The 22659-nt window shown below is 37.8% G+C and overlaps 1 protein-coding gene across 4 annotated transcripts in view; it reads right to left on the bottom strand.

Annotated features, from left to right (window-relative positions):
• Nucleotides 1-8232: 8232 nt before the first annotated feature.
• UBR1 (ubiquitin protein ligase E3 component n-recognin 1) overlaps nucleotides 8233-22659 on the bottom strand; it is a 64870-nt gene continuing 50443 nt past the window's right edge. For all 4 annotated transcript variants that reach the window (XM_057403887.1, XM_057403886.1, XM_057403888.1 and 1 more), the window contains exons 33-47: nucleotides 22278-22375; nucleotides 21543-21636; nucleotides 20925-21073; nucleotides 19240-19295; nucleotides 18825-18921; nucleotides 17880-17947; nucleotides 17063-17219; nucleotides 16205-16292; nucleotides 14381-14514; nucleotides 13060-13168; nucleotides 11290-11346; nucleotides 10763-10840; nucleotides 9963-10133; nucleotides 9669-9770; nucleotides 8233-9067 (exon numbers count right to left, since the gene is read on the bottom strand). In XM_057403887.1, coding sequence (XP_057259870.1) covers nucleotides 8926-9067; nucleotides 9669-9770; nucleotides 9963-10133; nucleotides 10763-10840; nucleotides 11290-11346; nucleotides 13060-13168; nucleotides 14381-14514; nucleotides 16205-16292; nucleotides 17063-17219; nucleotides 17880-17947; nucleotides 18825-18921; nucleotides 19240-19295; nucleotides 20925-21073; nucleotides 21543-21636; nucleotides 22278-22375 — 1600 coding nt within the window. In that variant the 3' untranslated portion in view covers nucleotides 8233-8925. The remainder of the gene's footprint in view (nucleotides 9068-9668; nucleotides 9771-9962; nucleotides 10134-10762; nucleotides 10841-11289; nucleotides 11347-13059; nucleotides 13169-14380; nucleotides 14515-16204; nucleotides 16293-17062; nucleotides 17220-17879; nucleotides 17948-18824; nucleotides 18922-19239; nucleotides 19296-20924; nucleotides 21074-21542; nucleotides 21637-22277; nucleotides 22376-22659) is intronic.

Below are 22659 nucleotides of genomic sequence, written 5' to 3'. Positions count from 1 at the left end.
CGAACAAGCTGTATCACTGGGATATCCAAAGCAGAACTACTCTTGCTTTTGAAATTGTTCAAAAGTCAGAGTAAAAATTCTTTTGTCTAAACAATGTCATTTTCTATAACAATAGAATAAGCAAGAATTATAACGTTAGAATAAATATAAATAATGTAAATAAAGTGTGTGATGTAAAAACCTGTACGGGACTTCAAGCAAGCTGTATGAGCAGAATGTCAAGTGCAGTTGCTTCACTGCTTAGAAGTTTAGGTCTATACCTAAGTGTGTTAAAAATAAAAATGGGCAGATGGGGTCTGTCTGCAGCATTAGTCTGTAGAGAATGTTTTACAAAAGGTGAGTAAGAGGCAAGACCACTAGAAAATAGCTTTTTCCCTGACAAAGCCTCCTAACTTTCAGGAAACAGAAATCTTGGGCTTGGTATGACAAAGACATTTGTATCACTGTGCTTCAATAAATCTCACCGGACACTTTTCTATAAGTTGGCATGGGAGTTTTTTAAACCCATTCATGGTTTTGATGTCCAAAACACAATAAGCTTCACAGGTAGAACTGTCCAGCTACACATTTTCCCCAGCCCCCACACAGCTCATTTACTTTTATGTGAAGAGAACATGTTTCACCCTTAGAGACTAGTTAATATTTGGCAAGTTAACCTTTGTGTCTCAGCCAGCTGCCAAGGACTGCAGTGGTGGGTATCAATGTGATCACTCGTGAACTTAATTGAGTGTCAACATACATCTCACAGGGAACCATCATCATCTCGACTACTGCCAGGCATTACTTAGTCATTAGACTGCTCCTTCCTATCCTGTATAGGCATCCAGAGTCCCCATCGATACAGATGCACTACAGAAGATGCCAGCTCATTTCATAGCAATCAGGATATGATTTACTTTTTTAAATAAATACTGTCTTTGCTTTGTTCATGTTAGTTTCCTCAGACAGTGGAAGGGCTCCCTACATACCCAGCCTGCTTTACAGTGCCTGTCACAACAGTTCGGGCTTTCTGGAGTATTTAACACCACAGCCACTGGATCAAGGAAACAAACTCAGGTAGCAGCAGGCTCCACCTTTAACTCCCTGTAATTTATAAAGACAAAGATGGCATTAGCAAGCCAAGCCTTTAAGCCAGAGCATCTGCTCAGATACAGAAATAAATACGATTTGGGGGACACATCTTATCCTAGTTGTTATTAATGCTTAATCCAGTCAGAATTAATAACAATACATTCGTAACAACAGCAACTTCCAGAGTAACGAACTCACCTAAGGATAAAAAACTATCTTCTTTGTGAAGTTCTTCATTAAAAAAATCCCTTTTAATATTCAGTTTCTGGTGAAGGCACTAGGACGGTCCCTTGTGAAATTGCAATTACGATGCTCTCTTCCTTTAAAGCTTTCTGCTTACCACTGAAACCCCTTGCTCTATACTGATAATAAAGAAAAAATAATAAGAAATATACAAATAGAGCACATTTAGCATTTCATACTTAGAAATGAACACAACTAAGCTTTCCTTAGAAGCCAGAAGCCTTCTGCAAACTGTTTTGGGGGCTTTTTTTTAACTGCAATAATGCAATCACAAGGTTCTCTACAACACAGGAATCGTGATATTTAAAATCTGACAAGTCATTTGGCTCACGTGCTTTGTATCGGTTCAGGCTCTGCCTCTGGCACGTGGTACTTTAGCAAAGAACCACAAAGGTGCACAGCTCATGGAGAGACCATCACTTAGATGGATGATCTTGTCCTGGCCCTGGATGTCAGTTAACTGAGGCAGACTGCCCAGAATATGTAAGTCAAATTGCTCAATGAGGCTCTGTGCAAGTCTAAATTGGCAAAATCAGTATTCCTGAATCATGAGCAGTATCACGAGATTGAGATACAGCGGGTTTGCCACTTGTAGTAAAGGTTAGCATGATTCACAGAGAAAAATGGGATGAAAAGATTGGAGTCTTTCTATCATCTGGAGTGATTACTCCTCAGGCTGACATGGTATAGTCAGGATAACCTTCAAGTGGAAAACCTGGTACATTGGGATTACCTCTCTCCAAGTACCAGACGGTGTCTCAATTCTTGTATACAAAGAGGCTAGTATTACATTTCAGGCACTACTAAGAGGAAGGAGACAAAAGGTTCCGCAATCTGATGAAAAAGAGTGACCACAGATCTTAACAAATACTTGAAATGATCATGAAATCCACAGTCCCCACTACTTACTTTTCACATTTCACTGAGATTCATCCACTCAAGCCTAAAAAACTCCTAAAATTAACTCTGACAGCTTCTGAGTTGATTGACAACCTACAATTAAACAGCCCAAACTATACCCCTTTCTGACACTGATCTCATGAACAACAGTCAGAATAAAAATGAAACTTAGGTCCTCAGTTTTAATATCTCATGTTTGACTTGATACCTGGTCTCCTCTTACTCACCATTACACAGAATAATACATATAATCCCTCTGAATTTCAGCTCGCTCTCCTTCCACACACATTTCCTTCATACAGCTTCTTTTCTGTGTACACTTTCAATCATACAGAATGTAAGTTTAGAGAATGTAGCTAGGATTAGAATCATAGAATAGTTAGGGCTGGAAAGGACCTTAAGATCATCAAGTTCCAAACCCCCTGCCATGGGCAGGGACACCTCACACTAAATCATATCACCCAAGGCCTCGTCCAACCTGCTCTTGAACACTGCCAGGGATGGAGCATTCACAACCTCCCTGGGCAACCTATTCCAGTGCCTCACCACCCTTACAGTAAACAACTTCCTCTTTATAGCTAATCTAAACTTCCCGTTTAAGTTTTAACCTGTTACCCCTTGAAGAGTACCCCTTCCCTAATGAAGAGTCCCTCCCCAGCATCCCTATAGGCCCCCTTCAGATACTGGAAGGCTGCTATGAGGTCTCCACACAGCCTTCTCTTCTCCAGGCTCAACAGCCCCAACTTCCTCTGCCTGTCTTCATATGGGAGGTGCTCCAGTTCCCTGATCATCCTCATGGCCCTTCTCTGGACTTGTTCCAACAGTTCCATGTCCTTTTTGTGTTGAGGACACCAGAACTGCACACAATACTCCAAGTGAGGTCTCACAAGAGCAGAGTAGAGGGGCAGGATCACCTCCTTCGACCTGCTAGTCATGCTCCTTTTGATGCAGCCCAGGATACAGTTGGCTTTCTGGGCTGCAAGCGCACACTGAATCCGGCTCATGCTCATTTTCTCATCGACCAACACCCCCAAGTCCTTCTCTGCAGGACAGCTCTGAAACTCTTCACTGCCCAACCTGTAGCTGTGCCTGGGATTGCTCCAACCCAGGTGTAGGACCTTGCACTGGTCATGGTTAAACCTCATGAGGTTGGCATCAGCCCACCTCACAAGCGTGTCAAGGTCCCTCTGGATGGCATTCCTTCCCTCCAGCGTATCAACTGAACCACACAGCTTGGTGTCATCGGCAAACTTGCTGAGGGTGCACTCAATCCCACTGTCCACGTCAGCGACGAAGATGTTGAACAAGACCGGTCCCAACACCGATCCCTGAGGGACACCACTCGTTACTGGTCTCCAGCCGGACATTGAGCTATTGACCACAACTCTTTGTGTGCGGACATCCAGACAGTTCTTTATCCACCGAGTGGTCCATCCATCAAATTGATGTCTCTCCAATTTAGAGACAAGGATGTCGTGTGGGGCAGTGTCGAACGCTTTACACAAGTCCAGGCAGATGACATCAACTGCTCTACCCCTGTCCATCAGTTCTGTAGCCCTATCATAGAAGGCCACCAAATTGGTCAGGCAGGATTTCCTCTCAGTGAAGCCATGCTGGCTGTCACCAAGCACCTTCTTGTTTTTCATGTGCCTTAGCATGCCTTCCAGGAGAATCTGCTCCAAGATTTTGCCAGGCACAGAGGTGAGACTGTAATTCCCCGGGTCATCCTTTTTCCCCTTCTTGAAAATGGGGGTTATATTTCTGTCGTGGTTTAAACCCAGTCAGGTAATTCGTTCGCTCACTTCCCCCCCTTTCTTGCCCTCCCCCTGCTCTCGGAGGGACAGAGAGGAGAATCAAAAGAATGCAACTCCCACGGGTTGAGATAAGAACAGTTTAGTAACTAAGGTATAACACAAATCACTACTGCTACCACCAATGATAATAATGATAAAGGAAATAACAAGGGAACAGAATACAACACCTCACCACCCGCTGACCGATAACTCGCCCCCCAAGCCCGACCAAGCTCCGACCGATACCTCCTCCAACCCTGCAGTCCCCCAGCCCTTCCGGCTAACTCCGTTACATCCTGGGCATGACGTGCTGTGGTATGGAATAGCTCTTTGGTCAGTTTGGGTCAGGTGTCCTGTCTCTGCTTCCTCCCGGCTTCCCCTCCTCCCTGGCAGAGCATGAGGCTCACAAAGTCCTTGGCCAAACCAAAACATCTCTATCAGCTCTGTTCCCGAGCCGAAAGTCAAAACACTGCACTGCACCAGCTACCAAGGAGGAGAAACATGACTGCTACTGCTGAACCCAGGACAATTTCCCTTTTTCCAGTCATTGGGAACTTCACCTGACTGCCATGATTTCTCAAATATGATGGCCAGCGGCTTCGCAACTTCATTCGCCAGCTCCTTCAGGACCCACGGATGGATTTCATCAGGTCCCATGCACTTGTGCATATTCAGATTTTTAAGATGGTCTCGAACCAGATCCTCTCCTACAGTGGGCACAAGGTCTTCATTCTCACAGTCCCTGCATCTGCCTTCCGAGTCTTGGGTGGTGTGGTCAGAGCCTTTGCTAGTGAAGAGGGAGGCAAAGAAGTCATTCAGAACCTCAGCCTTCTCCAAATCCTGTACAGCTAGTTTTCCCGAGAGCTTCCTGAGGGGGCCTACATTGTCCCTAGTCTGTTTTTTATTTGCTACATACCTGTAGAATCCCTTCCTGTTATCCTTAATATCCCTAGCCAAGTTTAATTCTAACTGGGCCTTAGTTTTCCTAACCTGGTCCCTAGCTTCCCTGACAACATCCCTGTGCTCCTCCCAGGCCTCCTGTCCTTGCTTCCACTTATTATAAGCCTCCTTTTTCCTTTGAATTTTCCTCAGCAGCTCCTTATCCATCCAAGGAGGTCTCCTGGCCCTCCTGCTGCACTTCCTTCTGGTTGGGATGCAACACTCCTCAGCTTGTAGCAGGTGATCCTTGAATATCAACCAAGAGTCTTGGGCCCCCCTGCCCTCTAGGGCTATATCCCATGCAACCTTACTAAGCAGGTTCCTGAAGAGGCCAAAGTATTAGAAATAGCTGGGTGTGAGAGACTGGTATAGAACTGGATCTTCATTATTATCCATTTGTTTTCTGTATCAACCCCCAAGTTTAGCCCACCTGCAATATATAGATAAAAACAAATAGAAGACGTTGTGCCACAGAAATGAAATAATTTTCAGTTTTGAAGAATGTCTCTTTAAAGATGTTGTCAAATAATAAGTTAAAAGAATCCAACCAACAAACTTAGATATTCTATTACAGATATGACTATTTTACAGTGGAGACAACTCATGGATGTTGTTCTAGAAAATAAAGTGGATTTCAACCATAAAGCAAAGCATTTAGAGTCCTCCTCTACATAGTTTTGTACATTTATACGCCGCACCTTGAGATTTTTACTATGCAAGAAATAATGCTGTGGATTCCTTCCTTCCCGTTTTATTTTCTCCCCATTGAATAGGCTTCTTGTTCTAATGTTCTTAATGACATTTTTGCTTTATATTTTAATCTATCTACCTTTATCTTTTGCCTTTTCAGGAGCTGGTTCTTAAAAAACATTTACTAGGAATAAGCAGAGAGTAACACCATCAACACCCATACTCTGTAAGCTTCAAGTTGCCCAAAGCTAGAACAAAGTAGCAAGAAAGCAATGACTGCCAGCAGCTTGGAACATCAACATTTGATGTTTCTCTGTCAATGACTTCTTGGCTGTTTGCTCAGCTCTGTAATAAAACTGAAGTATCATATCGCACATTAGACCAGCACCATAAAAATATCCCTTCCTAGAGGTTAAGTATCTGACAGACAATATAGCCAATTCTCCTTTGAGAAACTACAAAACCAGAATCACTCAACTGATAGGGTAAGGACATCTGAATATTAAATTCTGTACTTAAGACTTCTTTTACAAATGGAGGTAGACACTGAAGGAATTTACATGTGTAAAATGCTAGGACACATTTCAAGAGGAATATTCCCTTAAATAAGAAAAAGCATGCCACCATTACCAACTGGTTTACTGATAACACAGATCACAGGATAATTGGTATTGTTTACCAACCATTTACTAACTCTGCTCCTTTTCCATACTGACAGATGCCGCTATAATGCTCTTGTAAAATGAACTGTGAAGTGTCAATGTGCCTCCAAATAAAAGTTGAATGATCTATGAGAAGTTACTTTATTTCCTGTTTTTAAATATACATATACAAGATATTTTATTTCAAAAGCACAAGAACATTATACAAGTTTCAAATTTACATTTTTGCAATTAAAGATACCAATATGTGCATTATAAAATAACTTCTCCTGTCAGCTTGGATGGAACGGAAATCAGTGGCATAAGCATCTTGCAATCACTAAATACAGATTATACTCACAGTGAACAAAACTGCATAGTAATTTATGAAATGAAGGATGACCACGCTAGTCAGTGAATGATATGGGAGCCCATTTGCTAAATCAGCATGTGCAAAAGTACAAAAAGATGCAACATTTCTCTCCCATTTCTTCAGCTACAGATTTCCAGAGCTTCAAACCCGAGCTCACCTGCTGAGCCCAGCTCCTGTCCTTCTATACTACAGTTCAGACAGAAGACAAAATAGAAGTGATCTCACTGCATATTCAGTAATGGAATTGTTGTACCAGTGAAGCGCAAGGTAACTGAAAGTTGTTGATAAATGAATATGTAAATGTCAGAGGGAAACAGTAAGAACAGTTTTGGTATCAATGAGGCATACATTTGTTAGTCTTAATCCGGTATTTTTGTTGGTAAGAAGCGTTTTGATGTCCTTGGAAATCACCAGTGAATGCGAGTTTTCATGGCAACTGTTGTTCTAAGTTCAGAAGGTATTTCAAATAGGTTTTAGAGAAGACTGACAGAATTAATGTTTGTCTTTAAAGAGTTTCATATTCAGGTTTAAAAACTGAAAGAATCAAAATAAGGAGAATGGTCTTAACTGAATACCCAAGAACACCCAAGAAACAGAATACCCCAAAAATACACCAAAGCCAACTATTTATATCACCAGGGAAAGATTATAGCAAAAGTTATAAAAAAGTCTTTGAAGTCAGAGCAATATTTGAGTTCACTGGTATTCCATGTTTAGATGTTATGGTGCTGCTCAGTGCACTCCTACATACTCTAAGAACTTTAAAAAACTAGAATAATGACATTGAAATCTAAATCACTATTTGTGATTCTACTATCTCTCATACAATCAGCAGAAAAACAAACAAAAAGAGACCATACACCACCACACTCTCAAGACATTAATTTGAAAACTTCCCCTTGGAAGCCTTATTAAAATGACACAGAAGAACCCAAATGGCAAAAGGCAGAGAAATTTAGAGTGCTGACAACTTCAAACTGCCATGAAGAAAAGAGGTTTTCTGGGAAAGCATTTTTACCCATCACATTGCAAGTTCTCTCACGTATATTATGGTTGAAATCCAGAAAACAGAACAACAAACATTTAGAAATGAAGCAGTCACATATCATTGATAGATCAATCATGAGCTATTCACTACTGAAGGACAAAGAAACAGACTTAGCCACCTTCCCCCTCCCCTCTTCTGCTCTAACTAGCACTGAACATGCCCCCCAAAACACATGGGTTCATTTATGCAGGCAGGGCTCCAAACAATAGTGACAGAGGATGAAGAGTGGAAAATTCCTCAAATATGGGCAAATAAACTTATTTCTGATTCTAAACTTGCTACTTTTTGGGCCTTGATTTTAGTCCAGTGATAGCTTTGAAGGCTGTCTACTTCACTGAAGTCTCTGGCTCTTGCATAACTTGCAGAGCTACGCTACAATTACCTAACAGAATTTTTATATGTTGGGGTCTTGGGGAAAAATCTCAGAACACAAACTGTAAAAGAAGTAAAACAAAACACAACCTAGCCAGATGGCATAGCCCTAGACCTCTTAAGATAAACAATGTTAAGAGAGAACAAATACATTAGATAAAGTGCAGTTCTGGCAATGCAAAAAGCACAGACTTTATTTTTTGATGCAACAAGCAAGATGGTAATTCCCCCATGCACTTTCTATCCCACACTTCTTTTAAGAGTTTATTAAGGAAAACTCTTATTAAATCCCAGGACATAGCTGGATGAAGGCTCTTTCTGTACAACTGAATGTTTGTTGCACCCGTTGCTGCAGATTACTAAAGGCCTGGCACCATTTCCACTCCAATGTTATGCCACAGACCCTGACCTATTTAAAAGCTTCACTAAGCTTTGGAAAAGAACCTAGGGAGAAAGAAAAGGAGGCTTTTCCATAGCAACACCATTTAGGTATATTCTCAAGGCATGGAAGAGACAAAAATGTGGTATGTGCCCTGAAGCACAGCATTTGGAAAGCTTGTCCCTGTTGAAACATGTGAAAAAAATTACAAGTCCTCAAAAAAGTGGAAATATTTCTGAATGTGGGTGTTCAGTAGTAATTGTATAATTTGGTGTTCCTTTTGGGAAAAAGAAAAAAATAAAGCAAAACATACAATGTGAGATTTTTGTTTCAATGTGTCAGTAATACATCCAAGCTAGAGAATCCATCGTGTCTGAACTACAGAATACACTTGAGAGTGTATTATTTGCTGCCACCCTCCTTTCCTTTTCCAAAGCACTGCCCAAAGTAAGAGTTTTCACTAAAAATCAAGAGACTCAGAGCAGTTGCCAGTTGAATCCAAAGAAGATCTGATTTGTTTCTTGGCTCCTAGCAATCTCCTCTATGATGCAGTGTTGCTGCCATAGCAGATGGAGCTTCCGGTAACGCTCCCAACATAAGTGCAGGGGATTGCCTCTTCTTCATGGAAGAAAAAAGAATACCCAATAAGCATATCAGAATAGCAACTGAGAAACTCTTCTATTCACAGTATAGCATTAAAACTCTTAACCATAGCTAGAATATATGAAATACTTGTATGAACACCCAATTCCAACAAGTCTCCTGGGAATGAAAAAAACTCAACATGCAACAACCAGTGACCTGCCGTTTCCAAGGTGACATTTCAGCAATGGCAGTTGTACATTTGTGATGAAAAGCATACAAAGTATTCTTGAGAAAAGTAAGGAAGTTTAATAGTACCAAAGAAGCATGTTTTTCCATTATGAATGAGCTATTTATGACTGGAAACTACCATCAGAAATTTGAAGTTAAAAAAGTTCACCAGGTTAAAGATACATATTACATATTTGGGTGACAGGGTTTAGTGTGAGGTGTCCCTGCCCATGGCAGGGGGGTTGGAACTAGATGATTTCAAGGTCCTTTCCAACCCTAACTATTCTATGACTCTATGATTACAGTGCTGTAAATGGAACGAGGAATAATATGTTGTCTAATGGGTATAAGAAAGAAAAAGATATCAAAATGGAAATGTAGAAAAGAAAGTCAAACATTCACTTACTTCAGTCCTGGATCTGTTTCCCCATATTCATCCAAGTAGGGAGCAGGATATAAGCAGCCCCTTGTTTTACCTTCAATGAGGACAACTTTGCATTCCCTAATTCTTAAGGGAAAAAATAGCTACATTTAAAATACAAGACAACTTCCAGCAGGTTCTTAAATTTTTGGTGAGCTCATTTTAGGTCAAAGCAATGTTTCTTCATCTTGGACAAAGAATTAAGTGTTTTGACAATGTTGTGAATTTTGACTTTCAAGTCTTTCAATTTAACACATTAAATCCTGGCTAACTACTTACTTGAGAAACATACAAACTCCAGCTCCACATTGAAGAGCATGAGAAGTACAGGCTCCCAACTCCTCCCCATCAACAAGTTCCTGACAGCATGTATTCTGGGAACATAACATAGCCCCACAGAATAAGCACAATACTGGATGTTTCTGTTCATCATCATAAGACCGTGGGCATCTAGAAGAAGTGTAACCAGAATGTTACTGCAGGAATTAAAGCTTTAAAATAAATGTTAACTACAGGTAATATTACTTAAAAAATAAAAGCCTCCAAAAAACCCAACCAACAAAAAAACCCTAAGACATACTATGTCATAATCACGTTTCATGTATCTGCCTCCTTTGGCTATGTTTTTACACTGCTTGAAATACATCATCTGCAAGATACCTGCTTTGACCAGTTGGTTGGATTTGCTCAAGTCCCTTCTAATCTGAGTTATCCTATGATTCATCCTTTCTGGCATAAAACTGTGCCAACCTTCTGGGCCCGTTGTGCCCAGTGCAAAAAATAATTTTTAGGCTGATGGCCAAACCAAATGCATATTGCACTGCTGAAAATGACCAGCAGATTAAACTATAATGGTTTCATACACTATCCTATCCAACACTTCATTCAGTAAGCTGTTGTGTTTCAGATTTAAAACTGAAATGTGCTAGTATTGACCAGCATAACCATAATAGTGCCTTCGCTTCCGTAAAATGATTTATATACGTAGTTTTAACACCAGTTATATTACCTGCAAGAACACAGAAGCGACTAAAAGCGACAAAATACCTATGAAGACAACTATATCTCTCACATCTTACCTAAACTGAGAAGCTTGGTTCAGAAGGCAGCTATAGTCTTCAGGAAGCTCTATTAAGCTATTTCTTTTCCTAGGATACCTGGGTAAGTGAGAACAAACTATTATGAGAATAATAAAGATTGAAGCAAAAACCAGAACAGACAGCTATAGAATTTCTGCTTAGCTTTCAGTCCTTTCTACAGACTCATACAGTTCTAGAGCAGTTCTTCAGTCCTGGAAGCCCAAGTGAGAGGCTCCACATGGGAGCTTCAGCATGTCTATATTCCAGCAAAGGTGATGAAATTAAATTTCATCAATTAGTAACCTCTATGTATAAAGAAATTTCAAATTTCAGTTAGCTTTTGTTTTATCCTAGAGTAAGCTAGATAAATTGTCTAACCATGTGTATATTCTCTATGAAGAATCACTGAATGAGGATGTGCAACCACTTAAAGAGTTCCTCTATAGAGAAACAATAAGCACTTCATTCTTTTCACAGTTTTAAGTTAGAAACAGAAGAAAAAACACCAACAAAAAATTTAACCTTACCTTATTGCAATACTCTTCCCCTTCAAAGAGCTTAACACCACTGGGTCAGTACACCACCTATTTCAAAAAAGCATTTGCAGATAACAATGTTTGATAATAACATATATTTAGAATCACTAAACTAGTAAGCAATAAGCAAACAGAGCACAGATAAAGCACTAAGAGTTTAGCTAAAACTTCACAAGGAGAAACAGCTATTCTTCACAGTTTTGCTTCAGGAAAAGAATTTAAGCTTGTATATAGGAAAAAAAAACTATGTGAAAACAATGCCTAAATTTATCTATATGCACATGAAAACCCAGAGTTAACACAAAGTTAAAAAATGCAAGCTGTCTTCAACTCATTCAAGTTCCCAAAGTGGGATACAATACACAGCTCTTTTTGGAATAGATCAGCTGAAAGCCACATTGTGAGAAAATATTATACACTATACTAGGAAAATATGTATTGTTTTTATTTAATAACCATTACCAAATAGTTATTTTACAGTGCTTTACTGCATGTTATATGCTTGCTTAGAATGGCCAAATGTGTCTACCAAAGCAATGGTATTTATAGGCAAGTTGCTAAACAGAGGAATTGGTATCTAAGGTATCTTTTATGTTATTTCTACAAAGAGGATGAGAAGGGAGAGAACTGTAGCAGATGGTCAATCTAGCATGCTTCATTTAACACATTTCTCAACCACCATCAAATTTAGTCTTCCAAAATAAGATTCTTTCAAAAAAACATATGGGAACTTGCATGATGATTTGACAACTGTTACTATTAAATATGTAGCCTCCCACTTGGAACCTCCATCTTCTGACTGGGAGCACTACAATTTGTTAGCCCTGCCTCTAGTGACTATTTTCTAACGTTCACATATCCTTTGTGGTCTCCTGTAGACACTGTTACGTCTTTGAGTAAACATGAGAACATATAAGAAAAAATTAATAATTTGTGAAAATGCTATTAATTTACAAGTAATTTTGTATACTACAAATGCAATTAATTACAGAAAAATCGTATGTAGGGAATTTAAATCAGCTGGACTTAAAAACTGACTCAAACCTACAGTCAGGTAAGTTTCACAACAGGTCAACATGTCAAACAACAGGTCAATGTGTCAACAACAGGTCAAAACGTCCCTAAATTGTTAGAATCTATACAACAGAATAGAGGTTATTAAAAACCCAGAAAAAGCTAGTGTGAGCCAGAAAATTCTGCCAGGAACCAGGAATGATAATTAATGCAACCAAGTGCTCAGTCACATTAAATATATAGAGACATGCTCCAACATAATATAGCAGAATTGTTCTCTGTTAGTGTGTGCGTCTCTTTACTCTTGCTTGTGATTTTAAATGATTAATTTGATCAATTACTTTTTATTGCTAGATTGCAATGTCCATAATAGTCAAATTGTACCTTTTAACCATTAAGCTGACTTTGACATTCATCAGCCTATTTTGGAAATCTGGAGAAGAAACAGTACAAAGCCTCACCCTGCCAGCTACATAATTTTCCATGTTCTCATTTTATAGCTCATGCAATCAACATTTTTTTCTGTAGACAGACTAAAAATAGGCCAATGAAGTAAGTGTTATACCACACAGGCAAAGGTTTATGGTAAATCTGAAGTGCTTTCAGAGAGTCACTATACCTCAGCACATCAAACAAATGTTTAGACATCTACTAAGAATTTAAGCTCAATCATTTATAAACAAAATTTGATATGGAATTCCCATAGAGGGCCATCGCAAACCTGGCCTGCCCAGTCTCAATTAGTACCTTTGAAGCAGTGGATTTACTGTGTCCCTGTATTCCTGGAAGAGCAGAAACAAGTTGGTAGGTAGAGAGAGGTAACTACAAAGTGCCTTGAACTGCCCTTCTTCAGAAACTGCAAAAGAAAAAGAAAACATGAGCAACTATTAAGGTGTTTCACCACTGCTGAATAATGCAGTCAAACATAAAAATCTCCTGGTCCCTTTTTCACTAAATAATACCTATCTATCTTACAGCTTCAGCACAGCTCCTTGCTTGGATGTACTTCCCCTGACTTAATGAGAGGTATAATAATTTGCATTAGCTGAGGATATGCTTTAGGCTTAAACTTAAAAGTTACTTAGCAACATATGTCAAGTCATGAATAAGCCGCTGTAATAACAGAATTCCTTGCTAAAATTATTTCATAATCTGTGATGTATGTTAGCACAATAGATTTCTGTACTAACCACAGTTTAGCTTTTCACTATCTTCTCTGCCTACAATGATACTAAATTTTGCTATGATCAAGTCGCTGCTAGCACACTACATAAAGCTGGGCTAATTTAATAGTCTGCTGGGTGGTCGTTTGTTGGCTCTGCTAGAGAAAATGATCTTGCTGACTCATCAGGATGACTCCTCCCTATAGAATTAAAGTTCCTGACTATGGTAAGGACAACAGCATAATCCCAGCAAGCAGAAATTTTGGGTTTTAGGTCCTAATTAAATTCAAACTTAGTTCAGAGTTTATATAAATCAATTTAATATGCCATATTTTGTCTCAGTTGTTCAGAGAAGTTTTGGTTCTCCTTTCCAAATAGCTGATGATTCCATGTTTCACTACATTTTGACAAAAGACAAAATATTTGGGTTTGGGTTTAGTATCTGTAATGTGTTATGATCCTTCAAGGTAGAGGATTAAGTTTTATAATGCGTTTTATTTCTACTTGGCTGTGTTTTGCTGATTTGTCTTTAAGATTTACCAACATTAGCAGTTGCACAAAAAAGTTTGCTGTTCAAAATATATTCCACATTGTTTCTCAGGTGATGTAATCTAAGCCCCTAGAATTATCCTTAAATCACAGAATCTTTGTATCCACAACTACTTACTATCAATACACCATTGAGAATTTGCATATTTGCACATAAAACTTTTCCATGCAAAGAAGGCCGAGACAACTCAGCTTCTCATGCCTACCCCTTCATACAAATTAGTATTTCCGTTTCTTTCCGAATCTTACTATAATGCATTAACTGTTAAGTTAATGTGAACATTTTAAAATACCATTCTTCCAAGAAAACACTAAACAAAGCCAACCTATAGATATAGTTGCTTTCTCATATTTACCTTGTAGCAGTTCCTCCGGTGGAGAAACTCCCAGCAAATAATGGAAAAATAAAGCAGCAGAACGAAGGTAAGGCATGATGCCTTTTTTAACACAATCCCACACGAGCCAGCCTGGAATATCCTGACTGAAGCAACTGCAATACACAAATGAGAAATAGCTGCAGTAGCTCATAGTATAAATCCTTCTAGCACTTTCATGTTTTGGCTAGCATTGCTAGGATGGCAGCTGTATAGGAGCAACAATGATGTACCCCAAATTCTGTGAAATACAGCCTCCAGCATCTAACTTCCAACTTCCCCTTTGCCTAACAAATATGTAGAACAATTAAATTAAGCCTCCAAATTGTCTCAACTTACCTTTATCACAATTAAAAAAAAAAATAGCCAATACACAGACGTTATCCCCAGGTGACTCAAGATGGTCTAATTTAAACTGGGCAATACAGTATCACACAGAGCAATTGATTCTTAAAATGGCTGGTTTTGTGACAGAAAGCCAGCAGGTTTTTGAAACAGTGGAAGTTTTTCATTCAGTGTTTTGAATGCAACTCAAAAATGAGAAAAACAAGTAAACATACATAAATACTCTTCAGGAACAACAAAACCAACTAAATTAAAAGATTAATACTTTATACTTCATTATGGAAGTCACAATATTAACACTCAGATCATTTAAAATAAAGCCATACTAATCCAAATTGGACAAAAAAGAAATACTGGTGTGATACTCATCACAGTAATTACTCTTGTAGTTTGTGTGATATGAGCATCTAGTGTTACTTTCATAGCAAATTTAACTTAGAATATCCCTGTTTTCTAAAAATTTTACACTTAATTAAATTCATATTTATGTGAGCAGGATGTTCACACACATGTTGACCAGGACCTGCTGAGGAACAACCTGTAAACCTAGATTATAACATCACAGACCACTGCAAAATAATCATGCTGTTTAAGCACAGATAGGTCAGAGTTAGGAGATGACAATGCATGCACAGTAATTAAAACACTAAAAATGTCAGAGCTGGGTTGCCTAAACTTTGGTATTTAATTGTGTAGGCAAATCACTACAGGGACCTGATTTTTCAAAACACAGCACTTAGGATTCTAAGATTATGCCCCAGAAAAATTAGTCCTATTTTCTCAAATACCAAATTTTAAACATTTAGGAATTTAGATTTAAAACTTTTAGACAAGTGGGTAGCATTGTCAACCCTTGAGAAACACCTTTGCAACTAGCCCTGGTGATGATAAATCAAAGCAGAATTTCTAAAAGGTGAATCCATATTTTCCAGTTTATTTCACACACAGATACTGAAGTATTATAGAGTTTGCAGCTATACCTATTAAAATAAAGTCTGAAAATACGGGGCATTAATGCTCGAAAAAAAAGCAACTGTGTTTAGCGTTACATTTCTGCCCCTTTTACAGCAGAACTATTTCCTTTTATCTGGCTTCTATCCGCAATTGAGACACCTTTCAAAAACCCCAAATAACCAAGGCAAAGAAAAAAGAACTACTAATGTTAGCTGTGTTACTCTCCAGAATGGATGCAGGTATTTTTTCATCCTTAGACTAAGAATTCAGTCTGTTGCTCACACAATGTACCTATTTTAACTAAAAGCATTCCTTTCACCAGTTTCCTTTTTCTCAGTGTTCAGTATTATGAGAAGAAAGCACAAGCTGTTGTGCTAACTCCCTGTATGAAATGAGTAAGTTGTTTCCTGTCTGCTGTGTTGTTCAGGTCTATCCCTATGGATTACTATCCCTATGGATTGCCATCTTTCTAAAAAACCACAATGCTACAATGGAACTGCTACTTACCCACTGGTGTACTGGTAAACCTCTCTACAGAAAGACTCCGCAGATCGTGCCTCCTCACTGTTGTCAGATGATTGAGCAGTAGAGGATTCTGTACAGAGAAATATTCATTTCACTGTAAATGTGTCACAAATGAAGTGCATTTATTTTCTTTTTTAATTGCATTACAGAAGTATTTCCACTTTATTTTGCTTAATTCTTTCCTATTTGCTCTTTCTAACCTGACAAATGTTCTCTTAAAACTGCATGCTATAAAGAATCACCATGAACACCACCTCATTGCTCATCCTCATGTAAAACTTTCCCTTGAACTTTTGAAATTACTGTCCTACATAACATCTTTTTAATTCCCATCATAGTGGAGAAAAAGGAAAGTAATATGTAGGAAGCCTGTAGGTTACTGACAGTTTTTAACAATGGTATGAAATATAGAGAAAAAGTGAAATTCTATCACTTCATAGGATTCTGTATTCCAGCTCTGGGTATTTACTAGTTGAAGGGTAAAGTTTATTTCCCAAATCCATACTAACTATCACTGCATAGCCCAGACTCCTGCTGCTGGGCAGAGCTTCGCTTCTCCTACAGGAAGAAAAAAGGGGGAAGTCACAACTCTGGAATGATGTGACTTGAGCAAGTACTGATACATCAATAAGTATTTTGCTTTCTTAGGTTAAGCACACAAAAAGTGACTTCATAAAATGCTCTGAAAATTAAAATAACGTTATTTATTTTTTACTAGAAAACACTTATTACTACCTAGCACTGTCATTTATTATAAGGAAGTTTATACCTGGAAGACATTGAGTCCATCATTCTTAAGGAATTGTATAAAATTGCCAGAATAATCTAACACAAACACACCTCTATCTGCTGCTGAAGAGATGACGATTTGTGTTATGTGTGCCAGTGTTGTCAGATGGAAGAGGTAGAGGTGGTTATAGGTTGAACTAATTGATGAAGGTTGCAGGTCTACGGCATCCTCCCAGTATAAAGATGGAAAAGATAACACAACTCCCACCTACAGTCAAAGGGAGGGTGCAAACATTAAAGTAACAGAAATTTGGTAATAGCCACATGGGTAATAGAAATTATCACTCTAAATATATATTTAATTTCGGTAATCAATTTAAATACGTTAATTTATCTTGCTAGTTTTAATATTGTAGAAAAACTCATTGAATAATATTATCTGTGCTCTTCTAGCATGTAGAAAACTCAGGGTTTTTTAACAGCAGAAGAAACTATAATATGGATTTGTATTCAGAACAGAAAGAAGAGACTAAGAACAGTACAGAAGGTAATCAGAGTGAATGTGAAGGTATGAGGCCTATTGAGACAAAGGGAAAGTGTGGGAAACAAGCTGAATGGGTGCATTTCTCAGGGTTGTTGTTTTTTTTTTTGAGGTTTGATAGCAATGGAGATGGTAAAAAGATGAGATTGCAAGCATAAAATTTAATAGGAGTGACACAGCAAAGACTCAAAAACTAGAAGAACAGCAAAACTAAAAGCAAACACTCGTATATAGCAGCCATACGTAATCATTTGTATGCAGTACTCATGTATAACCGTTAGACTCATGCAAGTGAATAGCTAATGCCGGACTACCTACAGGGTAAAGTACATGAAAATCCATGCTTAAGAAAAGTATTAATACGAAGAATAAAATGAAGCTGCTTACCAAAATGTGGAACACATCTACTTCTAAGATGGATGGAGTGTCCTCTGCTTTAAAGTTTGGTAGAAGAACTACAAAATAAAGGTAACAATTATGCATTTGATATGTATTTTCTTCTTTTGGATTGAACTGCAGTATCAGAATCTGATTTTAGAAGCCTATATATTTCTGTGTTTTCATCCAAAAATGTCCAAGTCTCTTAACTAAGGAAGTATCTAACTGCTTACATCACTCTGCATCCACAACCAGCCAGCTGACAATTTTAATAACTATATCTTAAAAATTCTGAGATAAAAATCTTTATTTCAACAGCTTTAATAAAGCCACAAAGCATTAAGTGTGAAGTCCACAAATGTACCTAGGCCCTGCAACACTAGATACCTCACAGCCTAGGCCAAGACAAAAGCCTGTACCACACCTAAGAATCCTATAAAATAGAAGGCAAGTCAAAGAGTGGGATTCATAAAGACCACCGCGCTAACCTAATCAGTAAGAAAATTGTTTCAAACTAGCTTGTCCCAAGACAAAAATATCTTAAAACTAGGCTGCAAGCAACCTTCTGAAAGTAGTAAAAAGATGAAGTCTTACAATTAGGAGAGAGGAGTACCTGTTTTGTGGCTTTATCTACCTGTTTAGCACAGAATAAATAATTTTGAACATTGCCAGCAACAGGTTATTAGCCATCTGTAAATGTTCTAGATCTGAGTATCATAAGGCCTAGGTAATCTTGGATAGAGGAATTTTGGGGACTTCAGCAATACAGAGTTGGGTTAACAGAACTACTGATGACTTAAGCTCAAGCAATGCTCCATGATTTCAGGCAATATTACAGAAATTGAAGTTAGCACTGTTGTCTAACCTTTGCTTCTATGCTATATTAATGTGTGTGCCATTCTGCAATAAAAACTTCTGCTATACAAAATGTAGTGAAGAAAACCAATACAATACCTCCTAGAAGACGAATCAGATGTTTCTGAATCAGGACCTGTGGCGATGTTGTTCTCTGAGCAGCTGCAAACTGCACTAATGCTTTAAGGCTACTGTGCTAGAGCGCAAGATAAAATGGTTGGACATGAAAAAATGAAAGATATAATAGTGAAATAAAGCTGTAAAAACATATCTCCTTCTACAACCAGAAAACATATTGATAAGTGAATTTAATAGGAACTTCCATGTGCAAGTAGAAATCTTATTCTTCCAAAATGCTTTTTATGTTATCAATCTAAACATTTTGAGGGCTATCCCTCAACAGAGAACGGTCTTGATGTTCACTCTTACAATATTTTTTTAATATATGTATGCATTTAATATACATATAAAGCTTTTTTGTTTAGTACGTATTGCATATCTTACTTATCCATACCTGTCTATTTTGTAGAGATCCAAATAAAGGCTTGCCCTCTGTTTCCAAGAGGTTTTCTTTAAATTAAAACACAGAAAAAAATAAGTTGCTTTGTTCTACAGGAACTAACATAGCTTTTTTGTTAGAATCCACTTAGTCAAAGATTATTTTTAGTATATGTACTTCTTGGAAAAGATCAACTTTATTTTCATAAGAGAATTATCTTTAAAAGAAAATAAACCTATTTTAAATGGCAATGATAGCTTGAACCTCCTCTAGAGACTCCACTAATATAGGTAGCTCCTTGTCTGGGAAGCACTTCTACAAGCCCATACTAATGCACCCTATGACTTGATTCACAACCAGCATACTTGAAGTTATTTAGGCAGTTTTGCTTTATAATTTTATGGAAGCCTGCTCTATTTGTAAACAAAAATGAATCCAAGGAAGTGGTGTGGCTTAGGATAGGTGAGACTGTCACAGTCATCCAACCTGGTTTTATAATCTTGGCCTGATGAGGCATCTGAATTTTCTATTTCTGACATATGCCTTTAAGATCACATCTGTGATAACAGTCTGTGCATTTATACATTTACTGGCAAACTCTCCTTGACAGCCACCAAGGTCTTTCTTTAGATAGCAAAAGAAAACAATCTGCACAGCAATAAGTGCATTAATGATAATAGAGCTGGATGGCTTCTAGTCCTCCCATGACCCATTCAAAAAGTCTAATAAAATCCAACACTAAATAAATGCAATCAGTTCTCATGACTACTCCTGCCTTATTAGAATATTTCCAATCCTCCTAAAAACCTTTTGAACTTTTAAGACTCTAGTTGGGTCCACTACCAATTTCAGGTGGACTATACTTGCACCTAACAGCTTCATCAACAAAAACTGTATACTTGGCAAATCGTATTTATGGACCTGTACAATTACATTCTCAATTCCTTCAGCATGCAGTTCAGACCTCTCTTGTGTCCTCCCCTGCCTGGAAGCCACTACAGGTTTATCAACACCTTCACATTTATTACACAAATTTCTTTGTGTACATAGTATAGCAAGTAAATAAAACTGTCTGCTAAACAGGTATATTAACCCCCAAAATGCAATCCTTTTTATAGTAATTATTTTGCCTTCAAAAAGAGATTAATGCCAGAAAGTGTTTGGGGCGGTTGGTTTGTTTGGTGGTGTTTTTTTCTACCAGGCTCAGCACTTTCAGAATGCAAAAGATCATATTTCTTCTACAAATACCATGAGAATTCTTTGAGAATAAAGACAAAAAGAAATAATGATAAAGGGAGTATTATTTCATAGTTTTTAGATATTTAGCTGCATAGGAGATGCCTATAGCTCAATGGTCTTTGGCAGCATGAAGATATTCACCGAACATGCTTAATGTTACAATAAGTAACATGGAACACAGTCACTCTCTGCTCTCTCAGATTAAACTCAATGTTGGCATTCCATACCTTATCTTACAAACTACCATCTAACAAAAACATTCTATTATGTATATTGGATTATAGATTGCCATTCTATTATTATATATGTAATTTCATATAATGTACGTTGCTATACTATTACATATTGCTCTTATTTATATAGAACTATTAGTTATACAATCAGAGTGTATAAAATTATACAACCAAACAGTTGTAAGAATTTCAAGTCATGAGAAGGAACAGACCCAAATTATGCTTTACCTATGCACTGGATGGTAAAAGCACATGTGCTCCATGTCATTATAGGAATCCGATGATCAGCTTCATTTGGAGCAACTTTTAGCCCAACTCTATAAATGGTGGTGGCAAAGAGAATAAGCATCTCCTTGATACTGCTTGAGTATTTCACTCTACAAAAGGAAGCCACGATAATTTCAGTCTGCATTGTTAACAGTATTCATTACTTACTGGTCAATAACTACATAGCCCTATTCCTTTGAGTAATCTGTATTCCATTAATGTATCTAAAACGAAGTGAAATCTATTCCTGTAACAGACATACAGCAGAAAAATTAAGGCAGACAGGTATTAAACAATTTGCCTAGAAACACAGGAAGTAACCCAGATTACTGGAATAATGGATTAGAAGATCCTAGCTTTGTACCAAGAACAGAAGAACTACCAGACTGGATTTGACCAAGAGAATCATCTAGCTTGTACAGATCTGATATTCAGTGAATGCTTAACGAAAAGTATAAGTAAGCCCATATTTAGAAGGAACAAATCATATGCTTTTCCTTCAATACAAATCCTGAAGTATACGTAGGTTATTTTAGGGAGATTAAAATAAACGCAGAGAGCACTTCCAGTAGCACTTACGAAGACTGAGCTCCAAAACTAAGGATGGAATGGAATTCCAAAGCAGAGTTCCCCATTCCCTTGTTGATGAAAGCTGGAAGATTTTCTTTCTCTCCTTCCAGAAAAACAAAAAATTAGATCAATGTTAAAATATAAAGAAGCTGTTTTTAGTTTTACAGTTGTTTTTACAGCAGTCCAAACGAAGTGAGACTTTTTATTTTAAACTGTCACCAGTCACAATGTCTTCTAACCCTCCTTCTTAATTAACATTTGCTTGTATTTCCAGAAATATGAGGATTAAAAGTAGTGCTTTGCCGGTGAGGAAAAAGAACTATCCTGCATTGTAAGTGTGCAGGGAATATGTTGATTCTCTGTATCTTCTGTTATTTAAATACTTGTACATGCTTTTATTTTGGTCTCTTTAATTTAATTTGTCTTTTTTACTACATCACAGTCAATACAAAAGTTCAATTAACTCTTGAGTGTTAGCAGGTGGCTATCCTCTCCAAAGTGCACATAACTTCCTTCTACAGGGAAGATGGAAAGAATTTAGCAGAAACCAGAAAACTGGTGAGGGCACGGCAAAATCAAGACATCAGCTCAGAAAGGACTGTGACTTATCCCCACCTTTATGTGATACTGTCTTCACTGATAGCAAAATGTATTTTTAGTCTAAGTTTTCTGTTGGTATTAGTTAAAACATGTATTGGCATATTAAATAGCCCACAGAATAGCTTCAAAATTAAGATAACAAACCTTCAACATTTTTCACACTGTAGCCCGATATCCTGACTATGATAATCTCCAGCCACCTAGCCAGTGACAGAATTTGAGCTACTGCCTCTGCATCCTCACTGAAAACAGAAACAGAAAGCAGGTTTTTACTTCAACACTCACCTTACCTTTAAAGATGAAGGACATACTTAGATCAATACATACTAACTCAGTATTCACACAGTTTTGTTGCTTTTGTAAATATTGAGCAAATAGTACAAAATGAAGTGTTACGCTAAATGCTAGATCTAAGTACTTCCTCATTTGATATCAGCTCTAAGAAACAGCCAATCCAAAAATAATTAAGAAAAATCTGCTAAAACCAGTATATTTGGCTGAACAGTCACGAGAGCAACAGTCACGA

Source organism: Pezoporus wallicus, unplaced genomic scaffold (genome assembly GCF_028554395.1).
Source record: "Pezoporus wallicus isolate ANWC-B61680 ecotype Strahan unplaced genomic scaffold, APGP_CSIRO_Pwel_v1 contig_8673, whole genome shotgun sequence".
In the NCBI taxonomy this organism is placed as follows: domain Eukaryota; kingdom Metazoa; phylum Chordata; class Aves; order Psittaciformes; family Psittacidae; genus Pezoporus; species Pezoporus wallicus.
The sequence above is the reverse complement of the archived record's forward strand: the minus strand, read 5'-3'. Positions and strand labels throughout refer to the sequence as shown.